At 37.0% G+C, this 25,527-nt stretch overlaps 1 protein-coding gene across 10 annotated transcripts in view; it reads left to right on the top strand.

Moving 5' to 3' along the window:
* The window catches only part of CPEB3 (cytoplasmic polyadenylation element binding protein 3), a 95,607-nt gene extending 80,808 nt beyond the window's left edge, over nt 1–14,799 (top strand). For all 10 annotated transcript variants that reach the window (XM_063339719.1, XM_063339717.1, XM_063339721.1 and 7 more), the window contains 4 exons: nt 3,860–3,978; nt 5,302–5,416; nt 8,206–8,387; nt 11,279–14,799. In XM_063339719.1, the coding sequence (XP_063195789.1) occupies nt 3,860–3,978; nt 5,302–5,416; nt 8,206–8,387; nt 11,279–11,506 (644 nt within the window). In that variant the 3' untranslated portion in view covers nt 11,507–14,799. The remainder of the gene's footprint in view (nt 1–3,859; nt 3,979–5,301; nt 5,417–8,205; nt 8,388–11,278) is intronic.
* The last annotated feature ends 10,728 nt before the right edge of the window (nt 14,800–25,527 follow it).

Raw genomic sequence — 25,527 nt, 5'->3', positions numbered from 1 at the left:
TTTGTCTGCAACATACTACCACAGCATGCTACTGCCAAGAGCTACCAAAATTCTACTGTAGAGGATTAAAATTTTGAAATTCATCAAATCTCATACTTCTTGAAAAAAAAAACCATATGCTTTAAGTCATATGATACCCTTGATGCACAGAGAGAAGAACATGCTGAAGCATGCAATGCTGACAAATATGAACCAACTTTCACCATCTGCTAAAAAATTCAAGTTATTTGGATTAATACATTTTTGGTTTGGAAACATAGTCTTATTAAGTCTACCTCACCTACTGTCTTTAAACGTAAAGTAAGTTTCTTTTAAACCTAAAACCCCTATAATTGATCAATCTGAATGTTAGAAGTCAACTGGCCGTGCACTAAAGCCTTTTGGGGATGAGGCTCATCTCTCATTGTGTGTAATAGAAATAGGAATAGAAATACACAGTACAACAGGATGTAAGGCCTGAAGTAGAAATTTTTAAGAATTTCTTCAGGAAGGATTACTCTTAAGAGTTTTACAAAGTTATAGCCAAACTTAGCATTTAAAAACAGCTGACAGAAAAAGAAAATTAATTACTGTTAATTTACACATTGGCATGCTGTTTTTTCTTTAAACTGAAATTTTAAAGAGGCTGAAATTATCTTGCACAAAAAAGTTATTTCATTATTAAATCGCAGCTAGTGTGAGATAATTCTTTGGCAACGTCTGTTTTGGCATGTGTATTTTCCAACCTCATTTTTTATACTGGAATCTGAGTTCAGAGTGTATCTCCTGCTATAGAGTTCTAATTAAATGCAGTGCATCTATGGAAGCGCCTATTTGCTTGTATGAACAAGCAAATGCAGCTCTAAATAGTGGTACTGTGAGCAAGAGGGTAAGTCTTCAGCAATAGCAATGCCTAGCACTTCCTACTGCACGTAGGAAGGAGCTGCACCTTTCGGAATTTAGGTTTTTGCTTCCCTATGCGATTCTAGAAAATGAGTACAAATATCTTTAACTTTGGCAGGTATCTTTCTTGTCCATATCAGCTTCTACATGATCCTTATACGATCTGAACTTCTGTTACATTGTCATTTTTCATTTCAGTGTAATCGTCTTTTATTCTTGACTATCAAAAGTGCTTGAATAATTGGAATAGATGTGCAATCAGCAGGTTTTGAAATAATGCTGGACATCATGTCATGCTAGTCCAGCCTGCTTGCTTTTCTGGTTTAACAGAAGACTGCTGCTGTAAACTGCTTACCTGCCTTTTATCAGAGGGCCCGTGGAGACTCCGTAGCAGGCAGGAGAGCGTGTTACTGTCACAGAGGTCTAGAGAAATGAGGAGGTGTTAACTTACTAAACTTCATGGCAGGCACTAGCCCCAGGTTAGAAAACCGAATTGTTACTAACTTGGACTACTCTTATAATCTATCAGCCAGAGAAAATCAACATGTATCTGGTTATTTTTAACTGGTTTGGGAAATTATGCTCATATCATTTACTTCACCCTCATAATGGCTGTCAGCTCCAGCTACCACAGATGTAACCTCTTACTGTGACCCAGAAAAACCTGAAAAAACTTAATAGAACAAAGACGCATTCCAAGCTGTTGCCCAGATTTTTGCTAAGTAATTAAGCCACAATAAATATTTCCCAATTTTCCTTTTGACTTTATGCTAAAGAAACTTCCAGTATTTCGTGGGTTTAAGATTATAAAAATCTGAAATAGAGAAAATTCTATTTTTTTAGAGTTCAAGTCTTATGGTCTGGTCAGAAGATGAATCCTAAATGTTTAAATCTATTTAAATATATAGTAAACCATTATTTTAAAGTATGTATAAATGTACATGTATTCTTATTTTGATTTCATAGTACTGGAATGATCTGCACTGCATCTTCTGTGAATTTGTCTCCCGAGGCATTTGTTTAAGGCACGGATTGGGCTGAACCATAAAGTGTGGCCAGTTGGCTTTGGAGGTGTAGTTGCCACGATAGTCTTGTCCACGTATCTAGTTTTCTGACTGGGGCATTTTATAAGGCTGAAAGAACTGCTAAACTAAAGATACTTTAATTTGTATAAAGTTTTTGCACTGATTATTGAGTATAATCTGAACGGATGGTACAGAATGAGGAAGTGGGTGGAAAATAAAAAGAAGCTAAAAGTGATAGTGATTACAAGCTAATTACTTCCATACTCAGTTAATGCAATTAGTTTTGTAAAGTCTAAAACTAAAATGTTGAAGTGAAGTGTGTTTATATCTTTAAGGGATTGCTTTAAGAGAATTACATCTGCTAGAGAGGAAACTGATGTTTTTACTCAAGAAGCATTTCATTTTTGGTATCTTTAATCTGCTTCAACTCTAGCTATGTAAGTTCCTTGTTCGCTAGCAAGAATGATCTAACTTTTGTTTTCTGGGGCAACTCAGTCTTCCTAGATGCGTTCTGGGCTATAACTGTGCTGTTAATAAAAACTTTTTTTTGCCTCTGAAAACAAACAGATGCATAGAATTTAATATTCTTTGAGAAGTCATGCAGAACTAGAGATAATAGGGTACGAGGTAATTTGGTAGATAAGAACTCTACAGAGGAAAACAGTTTTTCAGTGTCTATCTTATTTTTTTAATTTTTTTTTTATAAATCAGTCATGTAGTATTTATCTAAAAAGGACACGCCAAATAGTATTCAGTTAATAATCAGTGCAAAATTATGGTAAGTCACTACTATATTAATAGCAAATAGACTGTATAAAGCTGTATCAAAGGTTGTCATCATTTAAATATGGTGTATCATCACGTAGGCACTTAGAATCTTAGGCAGAGAAAGTCTAGCAGTCCCTGCTTAAACTCCAGCTGCCTCTAATTGCTGCAGATTTTCTGAAAAGAGGTAGCCTGTAAGACACACAAGTGCTAAATTGTAAAGGTCAAAGCCAACATGTTCACATTCAGTGAGAAAACTGAGTTGTTCTGATTATGGAGCAGAAGAGCAATGGATGCTCGATAGAAAGTCCTCTTAACTGAGCAGCTGTATTCAAGTCTAGCAGCCAGGCTTCAGCTGGCTCTGCTTATTGTAGAGTGTGCTGTATTAGTTCACTTCTGAGGTAGCAAAAGTATGCACTGCTTGGGTCAAATCTTCATTCAAATTTAACAACATTAAGTGAAACTGAAGAAAGCTTTCTTGCCAGCTGCATTCGGAAGAGCACTGAATGCCACACACACTTAGTTTTACGGGCTAATTTAAAGTCCTAAAATTCTGAATCACTTGGAGCAATTTTTATGGGACTTTCTTTCATTTGAACTGCTTTATTTAAATATAAATAACAACAGCATGTCTTTGACTCATAATAAAACACAATGCATGCCATTCTTTTTCGCTCATGCTTACTGTTTTTAGGTGGGCATTTGTTTTCAGAGTTAAGCATGCGAGCATAGGAGTCTGTTTATCTGTTTACGTGTCCACTTTTTTGACCCTTTCTTCTAGTATTTATTCATTGTACATAGCAACCAGAAACTTGGTGCCTCCATTGTAAGATGACAGTCACATCATCAGATACCACAGATACAGTTATTGGATAATATGAACCCCTTATTCAGCAGTGTATATTCTCACTGCTCAAAATCATTAATTAATCAAATAAACATACTCATATGCAGTGAAACACTCTTTTCTCCATTTCAGAATCAATACTGTATGAGGGTATGATTTATTCAGTGAATTTAATTTATCAAAACAGAAAAAATTATGAAATTTATGTTAGTTTAACAGCCTTATCAGTTATTTGTAATTTGTATGTTTTATTCACTTCTTGGATTTGTTTTCTTTATTAAAAAAATGCTTTATAAATTAATTTGTTCTTTTTGTTTCTTGTGCCTTTATCTTTTCCAAGGTTATGCCTTTCTGCTGTTCCAGGAAGAAAGCTCTGTACAAGCTCTGATAGATGCCTGTCTGGAAGAAGATGGAAAACTCTACCTGTGTGTGTCGAGTCCCACAATCAAGGATAAACCAGTAAGTAGCTTATGCCGTGACACTTGTCCTGGTTGCTAAGCCATTTGCTCTTACTCTTTTCAGTTAATAAATAAATAAAGAAATACTTACAGTATTGTCTTGGACTTACTTGTCCATTTCCTGTTGCTGTCCTTGCTGTTACATAGAATTGACTTTCTGTATCAGCGTAACATGGTTTTAACGTTTGCTTCTTTCTGATAAATGCCATGTTCAATTAACTTTTATACTTGGTACTTCTGGTATCGCACAGGAGTATGCATCCTTTTACAATCTTAGCTGTGAAACAATCAGGTTATAATTTTTTCATCTATATTATTTGAAAGAAAAGAAAGCCTTATGCAATGAAACGAAAAAACTTAACACCTCCCTCAATTAAAATCCAGATAGCTTCAAATGTCCCCTGTAGTTTATTAGGCTCCTTAATTATTATTTTTTCTGCATGCAATAGCTAATCAATTTATAATTTAGGACTCATTTACCATATATAAATTACAGGGTAAAAACAAGTAATGCAAACAGCTGTCGCAAAATAGAAGACATACCGTAACCTGTTTCTATTGTTCACATCTCTAACGTTCTTTAATGCTAGTCACTTTTGTGGCTATGTTTACATACAGACTAGATGAAAACTACAGACAAATATGAATAGATAAAAAACGTGCTGCCTTTTAAAAATACTGTTAAAAAGCTTTCACAGATAAATAAGCAACGCAATATTACAGTATAGTGAGTCTGCTTATGTGACTTCTAGGATCAACAAATGGATGGATGAACAGCTTTATCCAAATAACTTCTGAGCAGGTTTTTTTCCGTTTAATCTAAAGATTTCTTATCAACTGCGTTGCTTGCTGCTTAACAGAAGTGAGCATTCACACATTATAAAAACTCCTCTTGTATCCAAGCACAGAAATTAATTTTATCTCCAATCCTCTCAGTGCTTTAAAATTTGTGGATCACAGTATGTGTTTTCAGGAAAGCCAGAAGCCCAAACTGCAACTGTAATTGCATATACATGGTAAAATGTTCCGAAAGTCCTTTCACAGATTTCTTATTATAATGGCGACTAGAGACAGGGAATTAATGAGGTAGGAGTTTGCTATGATGAAATTTAACTCAAGCCTGGCCTCTAGAGGTGATCAATGAACTGTCCACCTTCTTTCAAACCCAGATAAACTATGTGCTAATTGTTTTGGTGCTTATACCAACTATTTACTGCTTTTGCTAAGATAAAATTATATTTTTAATTATAGAAAGATATGGCACTTTTTTCTTAATTTTAATTGGATTGTCAAGTTCCTCTACTGAAAACAATCCTTAATACAGGTGCAAATTCGACCTTGGAACCTAAGTGACAGTGACTTTGTGATGGATGGGTCTCAGCCTTTGGATCCAAGAAAAACTATCTTTGTTGGAGGAGTTCCACGGCCCCTCCGAGCAGGTGAGTGGGAAGGAAACACAGGGCATGTAGTCGGGGGTTCCAGATTAAGCATAAAAGATAAAAAAAGATATATAGTAAGTGTAAAAGAGCAGAAAATATGTCCTCTCTTTTCCAAAGATCGTAGCTCCCTTTCTAAGTCAGTGTCTTCCTGTCTACAAAATACAAACTGTGAACATTTTTTATCTTGTGAATAGGTTACTAATTAGGATTTTTAGTAGAAACAGTTTTCCCCAAGTTTGCATGACACCCTAGAACTTGGCTGATTTTTCGTAATGTACACCGTCTTAATCCTAACCCTGATTTGCTTGCTGAGATGCAGACAAGCTCCCCTTCCCTTTGACTAGACAAACTTCTCCCAGCCCCTTCCCAAACCAATCCCAACTGCAGCTCTGATTTCTCTCTCCCTTTTTCTCAACCCTAACCCTCATTTTCCCACGGAGCTATAGACAGCCATTGTCCAGAAGAAAAATGTCTCCCGGCCCAGGGTCTCTTGATGGCCCCACTCTGTACTGAGGATCACTTTGCAGACCTGCTCCTAATGTAGCTCTTTTTCTCAATCTTTTTTCTTCACCCTTAACTCTTTTTCTTCACTTTTATTTGCAGAGCCATAGACAAGATTCCTTAGCCTTTGTCCAGAGGAAAGATTTATCCCAGCCCAGATCTCCTGGCAGTGCCCCCACTTTGTTTTGAAGGCCCCTTTTCAGCACTGCTCCTAACTGTAGCTCAACACTTTTTTCTTTCTTCCTAACTCTTGTATTTGGTGAGCCAATGACAAGGTCACGAAGCAAGCTGAAACATTTCTCCTAGCTGGGTCTTTGGGCAGCCCTCACTTCATTTAGTAGTCCCTTTCCATCCTCACTCCGAGTCAGCTGCCTGGTTTTTCTTTTTCATCCTCTCAACTCTAATCCTAATTTTCCAGGGCTGTGGTAGGCAAGGCCCCTCAGTCATTGTCTTGAAGAAAGAATTCTAGAGGAGGCTTCCTGGTAGGCCTCGCTTTCCTTTGGCAGACGTTTTCCAGGCCACTAGAACTTCAGCTCCTTGCTTTATCTTTCTCCTAATCCTAATTCTTTTGGGAAGCTGTACACAAGGTCCCCCAGCCATGGCTGACAGTAAGATTTCTCCCAGCCCAGGTTTCTTGGCAGCTTTCACTTTCCTCACCATCTTAAAATAAGATATAAGACGATAATTATGTAAATAGTAACAATTAAACATTACCTCATTTCGTATTCTAGCCTTTATAAAACTGTCATTTAGTTTGTCATAGATTACATTTGAAATCTGATGCCTTTAAATAGTTAACTTCTCCAAAGCAGACAAATAGTTTCTGGTTTTTCTTGTTTGCAACTTTAAGGATCTGATACAGAAGTTCTTCCTAAGATGTCTGAACACTGCATGGCTTCCTTGCCCTGGAATCCTATATATTCTTTGTCTATTGGTAAAAGTAACTTATTGGAACTACTATTGTAAATGTTTTTAAGCGTTCCTGATGTTTATTCTGTACTGTTACTTTCTGAGATCACTACCCAAATGATTCCAAATCGTTAGAAAGCAGAAGAATTTACTAGTCACTACATTATGCTGAGAGTTCTCCCTTACTGTTTGGAACAAGAGTATTATCTGGTTTGGTAGAATGAGTCAGATGTTTGCTTGCTCGTTGCAAATGGACAAATTGGCATACAGTCTTCCCTTAATGTGAAACACACACTTACACAAACACACATACACACTCAATTTAAAAATTGCCTCTATTCTATATATAATTAACTAGTGAGAATTTTGTTAGAACTACAAGGATTTAAATATTTAGTATATGTTTTTCATTTTACCTTGCGTAGCTAAATTTTAACTTGCTAGTGAAAGTGTTTTCACGCATTAGCATAAAAAAATTATTGACTTGGCAGGGCCCATACAGGTCCCACTCTCTTGCTTTGTGAGGGTCTATCCCTCATCCAGCTGACAAATTTGTTTGCCTGTCAACTTCTACGGAGACCTTGGCTCTGTAACCAAGACCATACATCTCTGGGCAGGTTACCTGCCTCTTCGCCACTTCCTTCAGCCTCTTCTGCACTTCCTTCAGTTCTTTCCCTTAACCTCCCTCCTGTATGTTTCCTCAGCCATGCACTCAGCCTGTCTTATTTTATGAATGATATTTAGAACTTCTTTAGATCTTCTTAGTGTCAGAAAAAGCAACAAACCATTTTAAAAGATCCACAATCAAGTTAATGTTCAACAAAAATACTAAGTTAAGTTGTACCCCAAATGTAGGCTTGCTTTAAGTGTAATAACTCCTGATGTTTCACAAAATTTTGTTTCAAATGTAAACCACTTGCTTAATGTCTTTTCAAACTTAGTACTTAGGGCAAAATGTCAGATTCTAAATAACAGGAATATCTTTGAGTGATCTCATATGCAACCTAGCATTAACAAGCCTGGCTGGAGCTTGGGGTGATCCTGAATACCTAATTCCAAATACCACAGTTTTAATTTACAATATGATAAATTTTAAAACAGTTGACCTGATACCTACTTTAACAACGTGACTCTGCATTTTTTTCACACTTTAGTCACACCAAGTTTCTTTTTACAGATTCTGGGTTTTGCCTTTCTATTTTACTGTAATTCATGTAGAATTGATTCAACCTGTTAAAACCAATGTTTGGGTTTGCTATTTTAGACTTTGGAAGACAAGTACGCTAAGGCAAAAAGCCCTCTTCTTCGAATGCAACAAGTGAAACACAACACTGTTATTTATGTTAAATCTATAATATTTAACAATTGACTTCTTGCAGTTGAATTGGCAATGATTATGGACCGTTTATATGGAGGTGTCTGCTATGCTGGCATTGATACAGACCCAGAGTTGAAGTATCCAAAAGGTGCTGGCAGGGTGGCTTTCTCCAATCAGCAGAGCTATATTGCTGCTATCAGTGCTCGCTTTGTCCAGCTCCAACATAATGACATTGATAAACGGGTAAGTAAAAGAGCATGATGAAGAACATCCTTCTGTTAATATCGTGTTGGAGAACACTGTAACCTCAACCTTCAGATGACATTTTTTAATTATTTAAAAGCATATTTGAGCAGCTAAAGCAGAGTGAAAAAATGTATCTTAAGCATCTTAAATAACTGTTTAGCACTAAAACCAGAAAATAGTTGTTGGTGAGCTCATTTGTTCTTGGTTTTGTTTTGAATTCGGAAGGTCAAATACCATAGAATTTCCCAGCTGCTTTCTCTTCCATTAGATGTTTGCTCATTGTGCATCAACAGCTTTTAGCTAGTGGCTACTTACATAGCTTCTGGCATTTCTGCTATTATTAGGCAACATTTTCTCTTGGCAATGTATGTCTAGACTTAAGGTTCCTAAAACACAGGTTTATCCTAAGTATAATAGGTAATGCTGACCTCAAAAGCCTTGAGAATTATTTAACCAAAACCAAATGCTACTAGATGCTTGATAGGCAAAAGGGGGAAAATGATATGGCTTTCTTCAGTCCATATGTAATCCTGGTTTCTAAAGGGCTTTTCAAGGACCAAGTGAAGTTAAGGTATTTACTGAAATCTGAGTTGAGGACATTAAAAGAAAACATTACTTAATTTCCAAGATATTTTTTTCCTTTAGACCTTCTGTCTTTGCCTCTTGATTACACGTAGAAGTAACACCTGTGTTTTTGAGGACTCAGCATTTAGAATTCAAAAGAACATACGGCATGCACTGCTGCTATGTATTTTTACAATAGGGATGGCTTGTTTTCTACTTAATCTAATATAAATGGTTAAAAGTCAGCTTGACAGGTGCTGGGTGTGTCCATTATGTGCAGTATACATATAAAACCACTCAGCTGCAAAGTCCAAGCTATTTTTACTTTCTCTTTAAAAATCTGAACTGAACATTTTGTCAGATTAGATGAGGTCATGGAGTTATAAATCCTCAAACTATTTTTCTGTGGTGCTACTATACCTCATGATTTTAACTAAGACATGGCTATTCAATATTTCTTGTCAATTGAATTCTGAAAAATTTTACAGAGAGACTAAGAAGATTAATTTTGGAGTCTTAACCACAGTGTTGAACCCTTTGAGATTTATGTATCAGCCATGCTTAAAAACTTGGGGTTTTTTTCTAAGCTTTAGGATAGAGCCACAAATGATGCTCACTGGTAGTTTTTTCCATCAATCAGTACTTTTCACAGTTGGCTGCTTGATAATTTAAGTTTACTTCATTATATTTTATCTGTTTTTAAAATAAGTTTATCTGTGAGTTTGAAGAAGTAATGAAATTTCTTAATCAGTCCTTAAATCTTAGCTTTTTAAATCTAATAGATTGAAATCCATGAATTGTACAGCATACATTCTTAAAATTATTTCACTAGTAAACAAAACAAGAAAAGGAGCCAGAGTCTATTTCAGACCTTCACAATTCATGCTTTGGAAATGTGAGGAGGTGTTGATCTAGAGATGTGCTGGACATTGGACCTGCTTTCTTCCCATTTCATTTGAGACAGTACTGTTTTATTTTACATGATGCTTCTAATTTTAGTGATAGGGCATATGGTATGCAAAATAACAGTTATTCAGAGTTGTTCCATGCAATACTAGTAGTACAGTGTAATTTTAAAAAAATTAAATAAATTGGTAGTTCTAGCTGTTCTATAGGCAAGAAATACAATTCTCTATATAAGCTTTACTTCAAATAAGTAACATTTGTTGAACTGTGATCAGAATAAGCTGAAGTAAATTCAGCAAAAAGCTCTTTGGTATAATATATTTCTTGGTTTTCAACTTAATATCTCATTCTGTGTTTCTTTAATACTGTATGTATCTAAGCGTAGTTTTCCTTGCAATGCACAAATTTTGCCAGACTAGCACTTGTGCAGTTACAGCAAAGTATTTATAATAGAAGTATGTACATTTCAATTTTTTCCTGTCTCTTTTAATGTAGTTGACTGTACTTAAACCACTTTATAAAAAGCATCATAGAGCCATATAGAATTACATATGCATAAACTGATGATTTCCCCAGGATGAATAAACACTGACTTTAAATGTGTAGCTTGATTCTTAGGAACACACACACAGAGGAAAGAACTTGCATGTTGTCAACTTCTTTAATAGCATTATTGCAAGTGCCTAGTCATGCATCACAATACTGCTGTGTTTGGCACAAAGTGCTTTAAAAACAAAAAGAATTCCAGTCCTAAGACGTTTACAACCGAGTGTAAGACAAAAGTCAGGAGCTCTCCAGCCTATCTGTAATTGATGGCAAGACCATAGATGGAACGACTATGAAACCTTACTACGTTTCTAGAGCTACAAATATTTAGATAGTGATTTTTGCCAGCATAATGCAGAGTATTTAATACAAGTGCATTTAATCTTGTTTAATTTGAATCTTCATTTATTAGTCTGGTAATGTATTTTGCAGTTTACAAAACAAACAAATAAAACTCTCTGGGGAAAAAACCCTCTGTAACTCACCAGACCTTTGAAGTTTAGAAATCTAAGTTTGTTCTTTATCATTTTTCTTCCTAAATGCTGCTCTATTGTGCCCTGCCCCTGTAACAACTGTTTTCACAGTTGGAGGTTTCTTTGACAGCAGCAAAATCCTTGGAGATGCTGTCTTTACTGTACTTCCTCTTAGTGCTTTCACATACCTAACTCTTCCAAATCACAGCCTTCTTTCTTGAGATTTTCTGACAAGTAAAGTGGTTGGTATGAAAATTTAACTACCAACCACTTTGGGTTAGTCCAGCATCGGTTGAAAACCTTCAGCAGGAGTCAAAAGAATTAAAATATTTTCCTTCTGTTCATACTTAGGAAAACTATGTAATCTTCATACAGTTATTTCTCTTCTTCCTGGTGCAGGTGGAAGTGAAGCCATACGTGCTGGATGATCAGATGTGTGATGAATGCCAGGGCACTCGCTGTGGTGGAAAATTTGCTCCATTCTTCTGTGCCAATGTTACCTGTTTGCAGTATTACTGTGAATACTGCTGGGCAAGCATACACTCTCGTGCTGGGCGAGAGTTCCACAAACCACTGGTAAAGGAGGGAGGTGACCGGCCCCGCCACGTCCCATTCCGCTGGAGCTGAACCCCAGGCCTCACCCAGCGACAAGTACTGGAGTAGATAAAATCGAGTGAAAAAGAGAGCGCTGCCTCAGGGCTTAGTGTTCTGGAAATCTGTGCATTCGTCCTCGACTTTAATGAAGATATGGGTCTTTTTATTACTATTATTATTATTTACAGTCACATTACTGAACTCAGTGTCCAGTATAATACAAACCGGCAGAGTGTAACTGTACTGATTTTGCACTTTGATTCACACAAACATCTGCTTGGTACCTTAATTTCCTACACAAGACTTGTCACTAGTGACATTATGTAGACTGCCATTCTCATCAGCCTTCACTGGGTTGATGTGTATGTGATGAAGATTTTTTTTTTTTATTATAATTATTTTTATTTTTAAACTGGAGCATGCACTTATTTTCAGAAATTTAGACTTGCCCCTAGCAGATGACTTACCAAAGGTAATATTCACAAGTAGGTGGCAGATGTAGCAAAAACTTAAACAGATATTCAGCAATCATTACTTTGGGTCATTTAGAGTAGTAATAACCCTTAAAGAAAATAAGCCTTTAGTTGCTCTCCATTTTGACTTGTAAGGATGATACCTCATAAGCTGGATCAGACTTTTTCCTTTTGTTTTGCTGAGGTTTTTTGTTTGTTTGTTTTTGGGTTTTTTTGTTCTTTGGTTTTTTTTGTTAGGTCTTTTAGTGTTATGTAAATGTATGCTGCAATAGCTTTTGCTGCTATTAAAATGGTATTACTAATACCATAATACTCTATTCAGGCTAGGGTATCAATTAAAAAAATGAATATGTGATTAAAATAGTGATGGCTGCTGAAAGGAGATCAGTATAGCATACAGAAAAGCTTCCAAGGAAGGTCAATATTTTTTGACTGCATGTTTACTTAATCAGGTTGCTGCATGCAATAAATTTTATATATGTCTAATATAAAACCTGCCCACAATGCACAAATTATGAATCTATGTAGGCTACAAAATACTCAGTAACAAAAAAAATTGATTACTGACTGGAGGAAGGCATGCCTCAGTAAATGTAATGCTTCTGAAATTAGGATCAGCCCATTACAGAATGACCTATATTACAACAAATATAAAAACTAGCTGTAGGATATTCTTAAAACAAATTTGTGGATGGTAGATGAAGTACTTTGCGGTGCTCTGTTATATATCGTGCAATTTATTTTATATAGTAAAGTGATTATGTCTAGTACTGTGATCAAACTTAACTGTTAAAGCCTCTGTATCCAACATTAACACATTTTTGACAGTTCATAACAGGTACATAAACAGAAATGAGCTCTTAGTTACAATCTCTCTCCTAATGCTTGCATCATTTACGTAGCTGCAGACCTTGTCCGGAAAACCAAAGAGCTCATGCTAGCATACATACACTACCGATTAGATAGTCTGTCAAACTAATGAACTAGGCACATTTAAGAAAGTTAGGAAAAAAAGCGGTGCTAAAGAAATGTCTGCATATAAAAGTAACATGAGACGTCTGCTCTGTGGATGTGGCGTTATCTCTCTAATCCCTGGATGTATCCTGTGAAGCTTGAATACAATTAAGACCTGCTAACACAGTGGACATTTTTTTAGCATGAACTATGGGGCTGCAGATAGCATATAACTATAAACACACTTGGTATACTAATGATTGTGAGAATGTGTACACTATTTTTTTCTTTTTTTCCTCCTTTGTTTTTGCAGTTCTGGGGACAATCTGACTGGATATGACACCGCATAGTAGATTTAAATGTTCTGGGTTTTGTTTGTTGTGATGTCCTTGTTTGTGTCTAATTTAGTAAATTGTTTTTCCCAATGTTTAGTTGCGAGTATTGGCTCTGAAAGGATTTTTTTCTGTTTTTGGAAAAAAAAAAAAGAAAAAATAGTTTTTTACTGGTTTAAAATGCTTATTATAATTATCCCTTTTGAAGTTAATTCTGGGCGTTTTTGTGATATTGCTTTTCCTGGCCCAGGTGTCTTTTCTGTTTTTTTTCATCTGTACAAGACATTTTGTTATGCACTACTTTTTGTATCTAGACAGTTTTCAACAGTCGGCTGATGATTTTTTTTAAAGAAAAAGGCATGCTTTCTGACTGACATGATCTTTTGCAATACCTCAATTTTGAAATATAGGAAAGAAAATGATATTTTCTAAGTAAGTTTATTCAGAAAAATATATATTAATTTAATTCTGCAAGAAAAATGATTTAACAGATGGGTAACTTTATTTTTTTCATGCTTATTTGAGTTTTTTTGAAAATGAAGAAGTTAGAGCTTTATAACTGTAATATTAAAGATCATAGCTAACCTACAGAAATCTACCTAATTATGTGAAAGAAGTAAACCTTTTTGAAGAAATACCCCTCTTTCATGTAGAAAAATACCCCCAGAGAGAAAGAGAGAGAGAGAGAGAGAAGCTGGAAAACGTACAATATAGCATAATGTTGGATTAAATCTAAAACTAAATCATCATGAAGAACAGGTGTAAACACAAACTCCATTTGGTGCTGAAAGTTGTGAATAGAAGGAGAAAAAAATATTTTCCCTTAATTTGTATATTTATAATCAAGTGTGATTATGCACGACTGACCAGAATTGTGAGAGTTCTTCTGTTTGTATTTTTTTAAAGAGAACTTTTTTTAGTTTATTAAATTATGACATGCTCCCTTTTGTTTTGTAAATGAATGTGCCCCTGAGTTGTTAATATGTTATATTAAAAGAGGGTCCTTCAAAAAAAGTTATTTTTTAAAATATGGAGTTCTGAACTGCAACTTGACTAAGAAGCCCCTGGGTACAACAGGTCCTATTGTGGCCTTTTCTGATGTGAGACTTGAACTAGTCGATTTTTTTGAAGGCTAACCTAACCTCGACTATTTGTTGTTATGTGCAATACTGTTTGTACTGTTTGTATAAAAAAAAAGAAAAATGAAAAGAAAAAAGGCATAAATCTTTATTGCAGATTTATTTTCATTGCAGACTTTAGACATTGTGATTCACTAAAATCATTTTTCTACTGTCAAATATGTACCTTTTCTTCATGCTGGTATTTTTTCAATAGTAATGTAGCCTTTGTACTGAGACAAATTTTCATTGTTATTTTTAGAAAGATTTTTTGCTAAGAAAAAAATTAAACATATTTACATATTTTTCATTTTTATTTCGTATTTTCTTTAAGGAGTGCTTTCTCAACCATTAATATAGTTGTTTCTGGGAGAGACTTTCATATCTGGTCAATGTCATTAATATTATTTTGTATTTTTACTTGGAATAAATTAATTTTATGATGCTAATTCTTTAAAAGTTTATTTTTTTCATTTTCAGTTATTTTTGAAGCTAAAATCTTTGTAATATTGTTACTAAAGTGTCTAGTTTTTTGAAATGCAAAGCTTTATGTATTAACTTGCTGATGTGGTTTACAATAGTGTGGCAATGATGAAAATGGTTGGTTATGTAAAGTGATTGGAAAATTGTAACAAAGAATTGGGCAATAAAATGACAGAATGAAGCAGAAAAAATGTGATATTTTGAAAAGCCTTTTCCTTTATCAAAATGATTTAGGGAGATAATAGGGATGTCACAGTACCAGTTCGCTGTCTAGATTTATACACCACCAGTGTTGACGAAATACTATTGCCGTTATAAGGAACTAAATCTATTGAAACGATGGGTTTTTGACCCTGCCCATTCAGCATAATGCTCCATTACTTTTCTCATCATGAACTCGAGAAACTCTTTTCAGTACTCTTAGATTGAACTCCTAAAATATATATTCTTCATTGTATTTTGCCACCGTGTTATTTATTTAATTAAAGTGACCCTTTCCTGCACAACTTCCTTCCCGCATATGTTTATCAGTGGCAGCATGGAGCAGACTGTAGGTACCCACATCATTTTCTAACGAAGTTACCACACAGTGTTGGTAGCTGCCTAGTTAATGCAAAATAATGTATGTCCATTTCCTGGTAGCAATGCGGTAACCCATATTGCCACCATGTCTGAACATCTGTTCAGCTTCTTTGTCTTTCTCGGTTCTTCTCTGCCTCTCTTGTGTCTTTGTCCTTTTTTTTCTTTTGTATTGGCAATGCCAAGTGCCAGTATCAAAACACCTTTCACGTCACCTCCACCTACATCACCTTTGTTTCCCTATGCAGCCAGAAGAAACCCCTTCCTGAAGCCAGTGACTCTCTGTTCTGGCACCTGAAACAATCCAGACTAAAACTGGTGTTGCGTAAACAGGGCATACAATGACCTCCTCTAGACAAAACAATTACTTCAACAAGTTATTGATGACCTTTTAGACTAACTTATGCCAGAGTGGTAGAGTAGCTCATCTGTAACTTGGGGAAAGAAATGTGTCCGGAGTTGGTTTATTGTGTATCCTCTGTGTGTTCAGTTCTGTAAGTAATGTATAGACTAGATCAAATAGTGAAGTAAAATTTAGACTCCAATTAGGTACTACTGGTTGGAATGTACGCAAATTGCAAACAAAGGAGATTAAGGAATGACGAGGGAATAAAAAAATTCCTGCTAAGTGGTACAAAGTTTATGCTTATATTTCTGCCTACATGCTTGTATTTTATAGCCTGCTAGCAAGGCATGGGCTAAAACAAATTGTATTGCAAATATGCAGTTAGCAAATAACTTTGCTGATTTCACTATCTGTTAGAGTAGAAAAAAAGAAAAAAAAGAAAAAAAAAAAAAAGGCGCTTAACTGGGAAAAGCTCCCATGTTACTATTTCAGTATTGTGACATCTCTACTTGCAAGGTATGAGTGAAAGATTAGTCACAGATTTGTAGAAATGTCTCTTTTGTTTAATCTGGCTTGTATGTAGTTGCTTTTATGCTAGTTTGTATGATGTCAGCTAAACCCTTTTTCTTTTCCTTCCTTCCTTTCTTTTTTTTAAACCAGACAAACGTCTTAATCTCTGCTGCTATAGTGTTCTATCATACCACGGAGTATTTTATATTCATGTTAGTGACTACTCTATACCCCAAATGGGTAGCTGGTCAGAAATCACATTGGTCACATAATTCTGACACACTCAAATTTACATGAGATAAAGTTTAGCAGTAAGTAGAAAACCAGGGTGCTAATAAGAGATCATTTTGGCTCTTTTTTTTTTCCTGGATGTAGTTCTGTTGGGGTATAAAGTATTAGATATTTGTAATTTTACTGTCAAAATAATGGACATAACTTTTAGAGCATTCACAGCTAAGATCTCTGTACTTGTTTTTCAACTAATTTTAAATGTACTGTATCTTTTATTACATGTTCTCTTAGATTGTTTTTGCTAGTAATTCTAACAAGGCTTCTTCCTTTTTGGCTTGGACTAATGCTTGTATGGAACTGCAGTACTGTGACTAAACATGGAGCTCAATGCTGCTATTGCTTACAACTGCTTAAACTTTGTAGTTTGGACTTTATTTTTTTCTGTAATAACTTATTAAATATAGTTGTATGAAGTACTGATATTTGTCATCCTTTGCACATGCTAAGGAAATCCTGCGATATGCATTATGGGAACATAAACTAGCTACAAACCCTCCAAATCTTATGTTGGAAAACTGTTTGCACTAGATCAGGTTAAGCAAATACACACCTTACTCGCATGCACACGAACTATCTTTTCTAGTTATTCTATAATACAAGTATATTGTCCGCTTATGTTTTCTCTCTAAAATGGAAAAGCCACCCTTGATAAGGCATTTATTATGCTAAGCCAAAGGTAAATACAAAAGTATATACTATGGAAATATTTATGAGAATGTAGTTTTCCCCACCAAATGCAGTATCAAATGTCTTGGAAAAAAAGGAACTGTTGAATTACTTTCTCTGAACTTAACAAAAATTGCTGGCTAACTTATATTGCACTTCTTTTATTAGCAGCTTAACAATGGTTGCAGGTGAGAGATTAGACCGATCGGTTAAAAAAGAAAAAAGCACTAGAATACTAGTTTCTAATGGTTTCTATTTTAAGAATAGGAGACAATTAAAGCTCAGCGATATAGCTTTTTGGAACTCTACAGAATACTTCCTTGAAAAAATTAATTCTGCTATGTCAGGGCAAGTGAAGACCACAAGAATAGGCAGTTCCTGTTTAAGGAGAACACATACATTGAAGTCAGCCCATAATTTCTAGCAAGGCTGTTGAGCTGCATTTATTTAGACACTGAAAGAAAGCAGTGACATAGAACATGCACTAAGACTACACTAGAAATGCCTTTGGAAACTATACAAAAAGCTGATGAGGTTATGCGTGACAACTAAGTATTGTGCATGCTCCTTTAGTGTGCACAGCCCTGTGGCTTGTGTTATGCTATTTTACCCTAACATTACCATGTGCAATAGCTCATACAGATGAAAGAAGGAAGCCTGGATCCCAGAAAACAAACAGAATGCTCAGGCATCGGCTTGTTTTCAAACTGGTGGTGAATAACCGTAACTCTCAGGAGAATGGTCTACTGACTGTTTTGCCAGGAGAAGTGGTTTTACAAGACAGTGATTTGTAATAGGAATTCTAGTAGTAAATAAATGTATGAGAACTTGTAGGCTTCTAGTTACTTCAGAATTAAATTCGAGAAGGGGGTTCTTACAAACACCTTGCAATTAATGAGTGTTAAACTGCTTAATGTAGCCTCTCTCAGTACCATGTTCCGAGTCCATCTGGACAAAATCAGTCCGGGTTTACCCCCATCCACTACTGCAGAGAACAGTTGTGGGAGAAAGCACAGCCACTTGGGAACTTCGAATCCCGAATCCTTCCATTACTTCATTACTGATAAAGTAAGCCATGCCACTTTTAATGTTCTGGTACTGACAATTTTCCTTCTCCACATGATAGCAGCATTTAACTCAGCCATTGCTTGCATTAAAAAAGGGTTGCACTAATTTAATTTAAACCAATGCTCTTAAAGAAGTACAAAAGGCTGCATGGCCTCTTTTGCTTCTGGTTTGTACATGTTATTTTTGCTAGGCTTAAACTGAACTAAAATAGCTACCTCTATGTCTAATGAAGCTTCTGTATTAAACCTATTCAGGCACACATCTAAGCTAAACATTTTTGTACTCAAGGCACCAAAGCAACACGTCACCCCACAGAGACCTGCAGCAAAGCCAAAGCTTAGCTCTTAAAAGCCATAATCTGCTTTCCGCATGTTTATCAAAAACTAAACAGCATGAGCACACAGGGAGAACTGCTGCACTCTCTCTCCTAGGGATCAACCAGAGAATGGGTTTTAAAACAAGCAACATATTTAACCTATTTTCATAAAAATATTACTACCACACAATTCTATTATGCAAACAGGACAAAGCTGCACACACAAGATGCACACACAAACTATGCCTGTTCAAATGAATTCTCCCTCTCGCCAGTGGCAAGCAAGGTTTTCCAAAGCTTATCTTTGGATGACAAACTACCCAGAGCAATTTGAGAAGGAACTACGACAGAAGTCCAGAAATCTCCCCCTTTTCCTGTTTTGGAAGGAGAAATAAAGTATCAGCAAGTATAAAGTCATGTGGCAGGCCCTTGGCAATAGTTAGGACAGAACTCGTGCTGCCTCACTCATAGCACAGTACCTTCCCAGCGTGGCCTTGCCAACCATTACTTGACCAGCATGGTAGAAACTTTGCGCTAAATCAGAAAAAAATAGGTATCAATCTGCTACTTTTAGGTGCCTGAGTGATATTTATTTGCTACCAACTTCCTAAAATCCCCTTTGAGCTGCTGCCTAGCATTGCTTGGGCCTATGTTTTTGTGAACAGAAATACGTAAAACTGCTTGTGTCTTAAAACTTCTGAATTGTTCAGTAACCCAAGATCTACTTAGATTCTCAGAGTATTTCCCTGTGGTTTTTTTCACCTGCAGGCCTAAACACAGAAAGCACTTGCAAACAGATTTATCAGACCAAGTTTCACATAAAGGAGAACAGAGGTATGTTTCTCTATCCAATAGCTTAAGCAGGTGAAACACTTGGGATTTTGTTTTATTTTTATTTTTATTATTTTCTTTTTCCAAATTTCATGCACTGTGGAGCAAGGACTAAGCCTTTTGGCTCATGGTTGTAGCAACTACTCTATTTTGTGACATGTACTTTGGTCTCTACCAAGTGAAGAAAAATGTTCTCTGGAACAGCATAAGCATCACCACTAAGGTAAATAATGAAAATGGTTGTTCATAGAATTACATGTAACAAGACAGTGCCCTCTGATACACCTTCTTGACTTCCTTGCCAGCTCCAACATGTACTACAGACCCACTGAAATAAAAGTTTGAAAGAAAATAGAGACAGTACAATTCATATGCAAAATAATTCTGCAAAATACTGCCAGAAATCATGGCAAAGATACAACTCATGATCTCATCTCATCTTTCCTCCAAGATCTTTGCCTTTCAAAGTTACAAAAAGGCATCTAATCTCATTGTCAGACTACAGAGCACGGTCTCAGTCAAATAAAGAACACAAGAAATTCTAAGAGACGGGCAAAATCTTGTTCATAATGTTACTAATTCCTCCGACTGTGCCTTGTGCATTTTGTTGTAGTCAGAGCGCACATCACAGAAACACAGGATACACACGGGTGCCAGAAATGGCCTGCTATGCATTCTGCCTCTACTCATCTTACTTGTGGCTAGACTTGCATACTATCACTTGGGTTTTCCTTCAATTTCATAAATTGTCACCAGTTTATGAATGGGTAAAAAGTAATGGTAACATTTCTTTCCTCCACTTCCACAAGGTTTAACCTGACACAGAGCACCAAAGTAATATTGGAATGTTAGTAAGATGATGTTGCACAATGTGGAGGATTCTACCTACAGCGATCATTTGTAAGGGGTAAAATTCAGAGTATTTATAGCTTACTGTAGAAGGCAACTAGATTCTCACTTAAAAGACAGTGCTAACACAACACATATTCTAGGCTGTGGGTTGTTGTTTGTTGGGGTTTTTTTCCCTGATTACTACCTGTTGTATAACTTGTTACAGCTCAGAACTGGACAGTTTTACTACTGAACATGTGCATTTTCATCCCTTCCTCTGCTGCTTGCAATGACAAAAGGAAAATGTCAACCCTGAATGAACATAAACAAAAGCATTTCCCCTCTTAAGAACTTGCTACATATGTTACAAAATGTAAATACCTTTAGACAACACACAACCAACATGTTACCTCTATATAACAAGCTGCTTCTATTTACGTGAAATCACTTGCTAATCAATACAGTATGCAATATCAAAGGCCAAAAGAATGCATAAAAGGGATAGAATATTGTTCCCACTAATCTGAAGACAGGATTCTGTCTTACCGACTTCAGTGGGATAACACTTCACCGGAAAATATTTAAACTTTCACCCAGTTCTCCTAGCTCCAGCTTTAGAAAAAACATTAATGTTACTCTGGTTACTTTCTTATGTTACACTCTATCTAAACATGTTCTAGCTTACAAAATGCCTAATCATTGTTTTCTACCCACTGATGAACTTACTTAATTGAACCTAATGACCTGCAAGGGAACACTAGTGAAGGTGAGGTGAGGAGGAATGGGGAAAGGTTATGCAGTCCGTTTTATCTCCATTGGAATTAATGTTTTATCTGGAAAAAATTCAGTCACTCTGGCAGAAATAAGTAGGAGTATTTGATGCCCATTATAATATAAACTCAGAAACAGGGCAGAAACTAGAACCAAGAGCTCCTCCCTCCCAAGTGGATGCCCAAGCCTTTCAATTACTAAGTCACTCCTTTGCTCTCATCCTCTTAGCCCAGAGAGCCTTGATTTGTTTCATGTAAAGTGGAACAACAGAAAGCAAAAGCCTTCCTCCAGCTTCAGGCAGCATAATGCAAGCTAACTCTGCTGTCATGAGCATGAAATGCTCTGTGTGCTAATCCACCCTGAAAAGTAACTAAATTAGCCAATGCTAAAGCACCTTGGGCATCTCTTCACCACATTCAAGGACATGGATAATACTCTGGCCACCACGAATTAAACAATTAGACATAGTGATGCTCAAATTCACACCACCTACATAACTTTGTGGACCCGGCTTTGTGACCTTTTTTCCTCTTCTCAGGTGAGATTTTTTAATCTGCTGAAACGTTTACATTAGGTGTTTATGTTGCTCTATTCAAAGCTGCTCAATATTGATGCTTGACCACAGCAGAAATAATATACTACAACAAGCACTGAAAAAAAGACCTGCGCAATGGGGAAAATGACAGTAAAGCCTCAAAGTGCTGAAGAACCTACATCCTATGAGGTAAAATATGAAATGCATGATCATGAAAACCACACAAACACACAATCCTAAAATGGACAACAAAGCAAATCCAGAGCTAGAATGTTCTAGCACTTGTCTGTCAAGAGAGTTTAGAGGCAGAGAACTACCATTACTTTACGGCCATGTAATGAAAGCACTACCCCCACAGCACACAGGATATAAACATGACAAACTGTAACAGTCTCTCCCTCTGATTAAAACAAAGTAAAAGTCTACAGTTGTGATTCTGGGACGCATTTTCTCAATGACCAGCCAGCAATTTGGTAATGTTCTGTTCTGGAGAAATCCCTAAGGTATCAGGAAATTTCAGTGCTAAAATTCTTTCAGTAATGCTACTTCAATCACTGCCCTGAAAAAAGTTTAATATAGACTATATAGCCAGAAGGCCAAAAAAAACCACCCTAGTCATGAGGAAATACGACTTACTGAGTCTGCAAATCTTTATACCATAATGTAACTCAGTAACTCTTGTACCTAACTCACTGCTGTGTAATGGCTGTTGATAGCTAATCCTCAGTGAAACCAGGTGTCATATGAGACAATGAAAAAGGAAAACAAATGCTAAGATATGTGGAATCCTCTGCATTTGTCAGACTATTCACACAGAATACATAAAAACCCCAAACAAATTCACATCCATCCTACAAGTCTGAGCTCCGCTGTACAGAATGTACAGAGCATACAGTAAGTATAAAAAGTAAGAAGAAAACCAGCAAAATGTCAGGGAGTTTGAATCTCTCCTGCAGTTTAGCCTTTTGTTGACACTATCAATCTGAGACATAAAAAAGGACTGTTCATAGAAAACATGGTTCAGTATGCCTTTGACAGAGCAACTGCAGCCCTGAACCAGAGAAGCCTGCTACTGCTCTCAAGTAGGACAACGATTTCTGTTTGGAAAAGGATTTTAAGGAATCCCACGTCTGTCTTGTTCTTGATTTCTTGTTTCTAAATGACATATGAGGCCAGATGAGTGACAATGGCCTTTCCACTGAGGAGTGATGCCAGAAATAGGACAACACGACATGAGATTCTCCTTTTGCTCTTTTAAATACTATTCAAACTCATGCTCTCCTAACCTAATTTGAGTAGAATTTAGAACTATATTTATAGCAGCTTTTCCATTCTGGAAACTGCCTTCACTTGCAGAATGATGTTCTCCTGTAATTAAGTCGTATATTATAAGCTGCAGTATTGCCTCTGAGCAAAACAGTTTGGGCTAAGCCTGCCTGCTTTTGATCCCAATTTCCTAATTCTTATGGATCAACCTCTTCACTTGTGTTCCTGTCAAGTGTGAAGAGTTCATGGGATTGGTTGTGTCAGTTCTTTTCACAGGGGAATTAAGCGGCATTCAAAATGCTGTAGGAGCTAATGCAGAGTCAGCAAGCAGCAGTGCCTTTCTATCAGAGTCCTCTTAAATCATGCTCTGAAGGAGGGATGTAACAGAAATAGCATTAGCCAGAAATGAATACTTCATATCAAATAGTCAAACTGCATCTTTGCCCAATTCCCGAGCCAATTCCAAACATACAGTTAGATGAGAAATTGGGGGAGGGGATGGGGGGATGTTGTCCTCTGTTTTGTGATCCTTGCAGAAACAGGGCTGTGAGAACAATCTGTTGGCCCCAGGAAAGGGAGTCACCATGCTGTAGAGTCACTCAGCTGCAACATGCAAGTTCTGAAAACTTTGCCCTCTCAGCCTCCTAAAGCTCAGGCTGTACAGCTGAGCCAGGGCCCATGTGACTGTGAGTCTGCCCAGCTCCTGCTAAAATGAGTTCTCCCTGGCTACCTCCAGCACACATACTGTTCCCACAGACCAAGCCTGTCATCACCAGCTGTACCACCTGCTTGGACTCCTGGGGCCCTTCTGCAACTCCTCCTATTACCAAGCCACTTACTTGTTATAGCCTCATCCTGGCAGTGGGACAAGGCAATCAGTGAAGATGCTACTTCTCTCTGGATCTGAAGAACATGATATCCCTTCTGAGGCATCAGAAGGTGATTGACATCATCTCTTTGTCAGTTGCACCTCTCCCCATGAACACAGTCCCAGCCATGCTCCAGACCCTTACACACAGCTCTCCCTCGGATCGTCCTCACTCTTAAGTGTGAACAGAAGCCTTACTGCAGGACTGCACTGCTGAGGAAAGGAGAGAGTAATATCAGGCTGTACTGTCTGATGCAACCCACAGGGCTACATGCTCCCTATATATATTATTCCATAGATGCCATGAAAACCTGTCATAAACCACACCCCACTTCTTGCTGCTTTGTTGGCATTATGTGGGCTGCACCTCGGAACAGCTGTGGATTTTCTGACAGAGAAGACACTAGCTACAGCTGACAGAACTTCCCAGCTACTTGTGGCTTTTCACACTGACTGGAGGAAGAGCTGAAGATGTGAAAGTCAGATAGGATGCAGTGGGCAGGGCGGTGCCCAAGGCTACAAGGTGCTCATCTAGCCAGACCATCTCTGACATGAAGTTGCCTTCTGTAGTTACAGACAACTGAAAGGCCCAGGCAGTACTGCAGCAGCTTATAAGCTGCCTGTACCGATCAGCCAATGACTCTTGTAATCCACATCCCATCTCAGAGAATTGCCAGTCTCAAACACTTAAGCAGAAGGCAAAAGAAATCTTATTTTGGCAACTGTGGAACAACTTGCCCCATAGGATAATTATGCTGGAATATGTCAGAAGTCCCAGGAGATGAGAAAGGGTTTGATGCATGTGTACAGCAGTGGCACGTATGGTCCATGGTTTGGAAAACGTAGCACTGAACAAGACTTGTAATAAAGGGCTCATGTCGCAAAACCTCAATGGTATAGGCAATGCCAGTATTGAAAACAGGAAAGAGTTAAACAGAAATAGCAAGTAAGTTTACCTGTTACGCTTAGCTGGTAAACAGCAAAAGTGCAGTCTCCACCAGGAAAAGCAAGTCTATTGTTGCTTTTGCCACTGTATTTTGACCTGGGCCAGGCTGGACAGCCTGCTCTTCAAGGGAAGGATGTGGTTAAAAAGGAAGGGAAAGGCGTGCACTGTAAGGCAGTACTCTCTCCCTATTAAAGGTCGATTCTTCCATAGCCAAGGTTGAAGTGGCAGATGGCCTGGAGACATTTCCTAGTACAAGTGAGTAAAAAAAAAAAGATCTGACGAATCACTACCTAGAAGAAAGGAAAAATTCCCTCATGCGTCTATGTTACAGTGCAATAACATTAATTAAAGGATCCATTTTTTTTAAAAAATCAGGACAAGGAAGAGCACCATAGATTTAAATACATTTCCCTTACCTACAAATGTCCCAAACAGTCCTTCCTCTCCGCAAAGAGTTAAGCTGATATATCTTCTCCTTTACAGCCCTAAACAATATTTTTCTCATTTATAGCATGGAGCTGATGTAGCTTCATGTTCTAGTTCAACTAGTTCAAAGGAGCACACACATTTCTTTACCAATCACTGTGCAAAAGCAATTCCATTTCTAAAATGTCTCTTGGTTCATATTCTGTACTGCCCTATTTAGGCTCTGTAAACTTCTGAACTTTATGGAATAAGCACCCAACTTTAGAAAAGCTTGTGTAAATTTTTTGCCAATTAGCTAGGTTGCTGAATATCAGCTTTAGCAGTACATAGTGCTTAGCCTCTCAAAGTTAACCATAGGGCTTTTATTCCCACCTAGTTATCTGTCCAATGCATACATGATAGATCCTCACAGGATGGTAGCTAAAGCAGATTTGCTGTCTGTGC

The sequence above is a fragment of the Chroicocephalus ridibundus genome, chromosome 6, assembly GCF_963924245.1.
Source record: "Chroicocephalus ridibundus chromosome 6, bChrRid1.1, whole genome shotgun sequence".
Classification (NCBI taxonomy): domain Eukaryota; kingdom Metazoa; phylum Chordata; class Aves; order Charadriiformes; family Laridae; genus Chroicocephalus; species Chroicocephalus ridibundus.
The sequence above is the reverse complement of the archived record's forward strand: the minus strand, read 5'-3'. Positions and strand labels throughout refer to the sequence as shown.